The sequence below is a fragment of the Arvicola amphibius genome, chromosome 10, assembly GCF_903992535.2.
Source record: "Arvicola amphibius chromosome 10, mArvAmp1.2, whole genome shotgun sequence".
Lineage (NCBI taxonomy): Eukaryota > Metazoa > Chordata > Mammalia > Rodentia > Cricetidae > Arvicola > Arvicola amphibius.
In genome coordinates, this window is record NC_052056.1 from 82,427,235 (window position 1) to 82,434,760 (window position 7,526).

At 40.8% G+C, this 7,526-nt stretch overlaps 1 protein-coding gene across 1 annotated transcript in view; it reads right to left on the bottom strand.

The window, feature by feature from the left end:
• Positions 1 to 6,709, bottom strand: part of Mphosph9 (M-phase phosphoprotein 9) — a gene marked incomplete at its 5' end in the record, with an annotated part of 66,025 nt that extends 59,316 nt beyond the window's left edge. The window contains 3 exon segments of the mRNA XM_038344455.2: positions 3,268 to 3,421; positions 6,629 to 6,672; positions 6,674 to 6,709. Coding sequence (XP_038200383.2) covers positions 3,268 to 3,421; positions 6,629 to 6,672; positions 6,674 to 6,709 — 234 coding nt within the window.
• Between the last annotated feature and the right edge of the window lie 817 nt (positions 6,710 to 7,526).

A 7,526-nucleotide genomic window follows, 5' to 3' on the forward strand; every position in this document is an offset into this window, starting at 1 on the left:
GCTTTGGAGCCTGTCCTGGAACTCACTCCGCAGACCAGGCTGGCCTCAAATTCACAGAGATCCACCTGCCTCTGCCTCCTGAGTTCTGGGATTAAAGGCATGCACCACCACCGACTGGCCTGCTATTTTTTTTTCTCTTTTAAACAGGGTTTTTCTTCGCAGTCCTGGAACTTTCTGGTTAAACCATGCTGGTCTTAAACTCACAGAACTCTGCCTGTCTCTACCTCCTGAGTGCTGGGACTAAAGGCGTGTGCCACCACCTACACTAATTTTTAAAAGCTAGTACAAATAGGTTATTTTACCTATAATTTTCACTTCAGAATAATATAAACTAATTTTACTTTAAAAAACAAAACTACTGAGGGAAACGCATTAATAAATAGATAGATGGATGAATGAAGTTTAAAAAAACTATTATAAAAAGAGGCCTACAGGCTGGGTGGTGGTGGCGTACACCTTTAATCCTAGCACTCAGGAGGCATAGGTAGGCAAATCTTTGTGAGTTCGAAGCCAGCCTGGTTTACAGAAGGAGTTCCAGGACAGTCAGAGTTGTTACACAGAGAAGCTCAAGGCAAGGGGGGTGGGCACAGGTCTAATAAAAGCAAGTGCTACAAAGTGTAGCTACACTACCTAGCAAAGAGACAATAAATTGTAAACACCTTGCCGGGTGGTAGTGGCACACGCCTTTAATCCCAGCACTCAGGAGGCAAAGGCAGGCGGATCTGTGAGTTCGAGGCCAGCCTGGTCTACAAGAGCTAATTCAAGAACAGGCTCCAAAGCTACACAGAGAGTCCCTGTCTTGAAAAAAAAAAACTGTAAACACCTCTTTTCTTTTCATCTTATAACTGTATTATTGTACACATAACACAAAGTGCTAAAGGCTAAAAACATCTAGCTGAAGCAAACTAAGGATATTGTCACTGCGCACTCAGAATATAAGGAAGGTTTTGTGTTTAGCAAAGTAGATTAGTTCTACTAATTGGAATACACACAATCGTATTCCAAAAGGGACATGAACACCAGAAACTCAGGGGGAAACCATCAGACTTTAAGGCTTGCATAACACCTGACCTTTCTGATCCTAAAACACTACTACAAAATATTGGCGGTTTCTGTTGTTTTCACACAACTACAAAAGCACACTAAATAAAAGCAGGAAGTCCTATGGAAGTGACCAGAGAGTGCACTGTCCTCTCTGAAAAAGCAGTAAGTGGCTCTTCACTGAGTAGACAACCTTGCAGTCAGGTGGGAATTCACAAAACATAACCTCAGTGAAGACACACAAACAAAAACATGCTTTTAAAACTTTAGCCCAGGGCTGGAGAGACGGCTCAGTGGTTAAGAGCACTGGCTGCTCTTTCATAGACCTGAGTTCAAGTCATAGCAACCAAATTGTGGCTCACAACTACCTGTAATGACATCTGGCGCCCTCTTCTGGCCTGCAGGCATATATGCAGGCAGGACACTGTATACAATTGTGTACAAAAAACCAACCAACCAAACAAACAAACTCTAGCCCAGTCTCCTCCTCTTCAGACTTCCATTGACTCTGCATCAACCAAGGTTGAACTCTGCAAACGAGAGCCCAGGGCCAGACTATGAGCCTGGAATCATCCACAAGGAAATCCAGTCCCAATCATTTTTTTAAATCAATACATTAAACTCGGAAATACAGTCTCTCTCTAACTTCAGGTGTTAATTCAAAGTACTAAAGTAACAATTTCTAATCAAAAAAAAAAAAAACAATTTCTAATCAAACACAAGTTGTCAGAAATAAACTGTGCTATGGTAGTTGCTCTTGGTCCTATTTACATGTTACTAGTCACAGGTTAATGAATAGACACACAGGAAAAGTAGTTCATCAAACTTGTTTTCCCCAGATGCTGAATTAGAACCCAGGGTCTCATGAATGCTAAACATGTACCATGCCACTGAGCTACATCTCCAGACCAAGCCACCCTGAGTCTTAATGGCATCGTACACAATATGGGTCTTCCACATTGGTTCAATGATTGCTAGGTAAAAACATAAAAAACCACTGGAGAAAAATGAAAAGCTGTCAACTACTGAAACCCCACCCCCAGTGCTTGGGAGGCTAAGGCAGGAACACTGCCAGAACTGAAGGCCAGGCTGGGGCAGAATGAGTCCCAGAGTGAGACCTGGGCTAAAGTGGAACCCTGCTGCAAACGACCACAACCACCCAAAATTCTGAAAAGTTCATTTTAAATGCAAATTCTTTGAAGTCATTATATTTGGGGTAACGCTACTAATTCTTAGGACCAGGAATATCTTCTTCTTCAGTTTTATATTATAAAAACCCAAGTTATGGTTCTAAAGTACAATTAATGTTAAAATCTACTGCTTAGAGTTTGATAATTACGTTTGCATTTCTATAAAACATTACAAACCTTTTATGTAGTCTAAAGAGCAAAGAGTCTGGCATGGTAGAGTCCACCTTTAGGTCCCAGCACTCAGGAGGCAGGGTTAGAAAAATCTCTATGAGATTGAGGCTAGCCTAGTCTACACAGTAAGTCCAAGTCAGACAGAGCTACGTAAAGAGGCCTGTCTCAAAAAACAAACGAACAATTGAGAAAAGGCCATCTTGATTATTATTCTCCAAAACAAAATTTGTAAGAATCCTTTTTTTTTTTTTGTAAGAATCCTTTTATGTGTCAGTCTTTAAGTTTGTTTCTGTGATTCTCCTTTTTCCTGGCTGTTTCCCAGGGCTAGGAGCGCACACCACCACCAACCTCCCATACTTCACTGGGAGATGTTCCTAAGAATTAAATTTCCATCACGTTTAAAACCAAAGAAGTCACTTCCTCCGTTGAAAAGCAAAGGAAAGGTCAGTGCATCAGAAGAATGTGTTAGGCACAAAACACAAAATAGAGGCCTTTAATTTATCATAAGAGCATTCAAAATACTCTCGGGTAAGAAGATTTAGGTTTTGAAAATGAGGACAACTTGAAGAGTCACTTAGAAGACTGAATTAGTAACAACTGTAACAGTCCCAGGTGTGCCTCGGAACAAAAAACTTCGGTCCACAGGGAGTCTCCAAGTCTGCCTCTGTGGCCACGGTGTCCCCTCCCTTTTCTTGTTCCTTCAGTATCAGTTATCTTATCTTATGCTTGGTCATTGACTAGAGAACTAAGGTTAAATATCATGCTTTTCTGGACATAAATTTCTATTTCTAACAATTCAGTAGAGCCACATTTATTTAATATGTAAAGAGCACCACAACCACCCAAATAAAACAAAATGAGATACCTCATAGTTCTTCCAAAGCTCTGAGTCAGTCCGGCCACTGTTCTGCAGCTCTTGTGTTAAAGCAGTGAGGACTTCGACTGTGCCTTGAATGACAGGTGGTCCGGTCTTCCCTGAGAAAGAGGATACCCCATTTGTACTAAGGTGGGGACTACTTCTGTTGAAACATAAATAATTCAAATGGTTTTCTTCATTCACACTGAAGAGTTGACTAATTCAGCAGTTCAAGATCTAGCAGAGCAGTACACCAACCAGACACCTAATCCTCCTCATGGCACCTCCTTAGAAAACCTGACCACACAGGGACACCACATCTTTATGAGAAGCCTTCTCCAGCACCGAGGGAACGCCCCAAAGCCCAGCAGAAACTACAGGGAAGATGTCACAGCTTCCTTAATTATCCTAGAGGCTCATCTGGCCCACTTTAACAACAGCCCTCCATTGTGCACTAAGCAGTCCTCTCTGCTGCCCAACAGTCAATCCCGTAACCAGATCCTCAGATTCCATGTGATAAGCTTGTGCTTATCACTGAACTGCCTTTGAATGAAAGCTCTGCCAACCCAATTAGCAGTCAATAGATAGGATTTATTGAGCCTGTATGGTGTGTAATGGAACACTAACACTTTCCACAAGACTTCCAAATGTGGGACGACTTCAGATTTGTTTATGAACACCCCAAATACAATTCAGAACATTAGATCTGTGTGTAGGCTAAAAGGGCATTTTTATTGTTTTTTTTTGTTTTGTTTTTTGTTTTCTTTTTATTTGTTGTTTTTTTGTGTTTTTTTTTGGTTTTTTCGAGACAGCGTTTCTCTGTAGCTTTGGAGCCTGTCCTGGAACTAGCTATTATAGACTAGGTTAGCCTAGAACTCAAAAATATCCACCTGCCTTTGCCTCCCGAGTGCTGGGATGGAAGGCGAGCACCACCACTTGCCCAGCCAAATGTTTTCTTTTTTCAATGATTTATTTTTATCCTATGTGCATTGGTGTTTTGCCTGCATATATGTATCTGTGAGAGTGCTGGAACCCCTGGAACTAGAGCCACAAACAGTTGTGAGCTGCCACGTGGGTGCTAGGAATTAGGCCTGGGTCCTTTGGAAGAGTTAGTCTGTGCTCGTAGCCACTGAGCCATCTTTCCTCAATTTACTCTTATTATTTTTCAACCACATGTATGTAAGGCTGCCTCAAACTCACTACATAGGAGAAGATGAGCCTGTTCAGGCTCTGTTCAGTTCTGCTATTCTTCCTACCTTTTTCTTCAAAAGCGTAGGAATTACAGGTATGATTCCTGATTTTCTGCTGTGCTAGGAATGGAACCCAGGCTTCCTGCATGCCGAATAAGTATTCAACCATTCATTCCCAGTCCCTGAGCAATTTTATTTACTTACTATGTAGATCTGTTTTGTTTCACACACACGCACGCACACATGTGTGCATACATGCACGTGCGCGCGCGCGCGCGCACACACACACACACACACACACACACACACTAACCAAAATGAAAATACTAAAATAATAAACTTAGGAGCAGAAAAAAAATTCAAGAGCAAGACTACACTAAGCTCTTTAAAATATATGTTGTACATAAGAACTTTACAGAGTTGCAATAATCTAGTTTCAACATGGTGGATTTAAGTGTCAGTCACAAAGAAAGGAGATTCAAATTCAATGACATCAATTTCATGAGAGTACATTTAGGTTCGACAGGCAATTAAAGTACTAAAAGGAATTTCTTCTAGAAGTAGATTTCAGAGGGGCCACCAAATGACACAGGAAGTAAACATGGCCAGAGTTCAGCTTCAAGGTGGAGCACTGCAGCAGACATGTCTCGGGCGTTTACATCTTTCTCTCATACTACCTTACCCGTGGGATAATTACTACTTCAAAATTCCTCACAAGGAAGGCAGAGAATGAACAGTTTTTAAGGTAGTTAATTTATAATACACAAATTCATCAAAATCTTTTATATTTAAAGCTATCTGACCCTTACCAAGTATAGTGGTACACATCTTTAATCCCAGAACTCTAGAGGCAGAGGTAGATAGATCTCTATGAGTTTAGAGGCCAGCCTGGTCAAAATATGAGTTTCATGAGAGCTAAGGTTATATAGAGAGGCCCTGTACCCAAAAAAAGAAAAAGGAAGGAGGGAGTGGACGGAACAGGAAAGAGGAAGGGAAGAGAAGGGAAGGGAAGGGAAGGGAAGGGAAGGGAAGGGAAGGGAAGGGAAGGGAAGGAAGGAGCGAGCACCCAAATGTGTGTGTACATGTGTCTTCACAAAGCCATAATCCCCAGCTTGGGAGGAAGAGTCAAGAGACTACTACAGGTTCCAAGCCAATCTGAACTATATAAATGGGCAGCCAGGGACATAGAGACCCTAAATAACTGAATCAATAACTAAATACATAAAGGATTTTATTGGCCATTTTGTCAACTCAATCTGTTTTTTGCTTTTTGGGATTATTTGGGGGTTTGTTTGTTTGTTTTTTAAAGAGTTTTCTTTGGTAGGCTTAGCTATCCTGGAACTAGCTCTGTGGAGCAGGCTGTCCTGGAATTCACAGAGATCTACCTACATCTGCCTCCCAAGTACTGGAATTAAAGGCGTGCCGCCACCACTTGTCCAGTCCTAATACACATTTTAAATTACCTGTTTCCCAGATTGGTGTGATGCTTTTACAATATAAAATATTATCTATACTATTAATTTAGAATGTAGAAATAATCCAGGTATGGTAGCTCACATTTGTTAACACCAGTACTAGGAAGGCTAAGACAGGAGGACTTCCTTGAGTTTAAGGCCAGCCTAAGCTACACAACGAGACCGTCTCTTTAAAAAAAATTAAAAAGATTAAAAAAAAAAGAGAGAGAAATAACTAGGCAATTATCCAGGATGTAGAGAATCAAAAGATCAAGATTATCTCTGAGTACATTATGAGTCAGGTTAGCCTGGCTATAAGAGGTCTTACCTCAAAAAATTATTTATACACACACACACACACATATACACACACACACACACGTATATATAATATATATAGGCTATCAAATTTAAAGATATGCTTGTAAGTTACAAAATTAAAAAAAAAGCATAATGACAGATCTCTCAGTCCAAGGCCAGCCTGGTCTACAGAGTGAGTTCCAGGACTGTACCTAAACAGTTCCTCATTAGAGATGGGTTGTTTGTTCTTTAAGGCAACAATGACACTGATTAGATCAACTGGTCAGTTCTGCAAAATAAAGTTATTTTGGTTATTAACACATGAAAATAAGTCTATAGAGAGTTCCAGAACAGACAAACACAGAGAAATCCTATTCTTGAAAAAAAAAAGAAAAAAGAAAGGAAATAGTATCTAACAATTCTTACCTATTAGCACGCAAGCTCAATCCGAGAGAATGGGGAGTACTTTTTGATATCAGAGTCTGCAGAAGATGAAGATTTTTGTAAAGTTTCCGCCAATCAAATCTTCCATATCGTACAGAAATTGTTAAGCTCTGTCATCTGGAAACACTCTTGCTTCTCCTGAAGGAGGGAGGCTGCTTCCGGCTCCTCTTCAGCGCTTCATCGTTCTACCGGCATCCTCAGCAGCTGACATTCAGAGCTGTGAAGTCTGCTAGGCTTCCAAAGAGTCTGAAGATGAACAGGGAAAACTATGGAAAAAAACCATTAAATTTACAATTTACACCACTATCTTTTCATGGCTTTGGAGACCTTGAAATTCATCTACATAAAGAACAGCAGCTAGGCCGAGCAGTGGTGGTGCACACCTTTAGTCCCAGCATTCGGGAGGCAGGGGCAAGCGGATCTCTGTGAATTTGAAGCCTGGTCTACAGCGAGAGTTCCAGGACAGGCTCCCAAAGCTACCCAGAGAAACCCTGTCTCAGGAAAAAAAAAACCTACTACTCTATGACTTTCATTTATATGAAGAATCTAGCACTGGCAAACCCACAGGCAAAGCAGACTACGAAGCCTGAGGAGGACAGGAGAAAGGAGGCCACTGCAGTGCACTCGCTTTTCACCTCAGGGTGATGAAAGTTCTGGAGTTATAGCATGTCTTCTTCTAAAACCCCTAAATCACATACTTTCACTTTCAACAGGATGCAGTTTATGTATAGGAACCATTATGTCTTTTTAAGGTAATTTGTAACAATCACATTATCTCCTACAGGCAATATTTCAGAATTTTGTGTTTAAATAATCAAGGTTTCTAGGTGCTCTCTATTACATAATAAATGGAATACTTTCAGGCCTGGTTCACTTATTT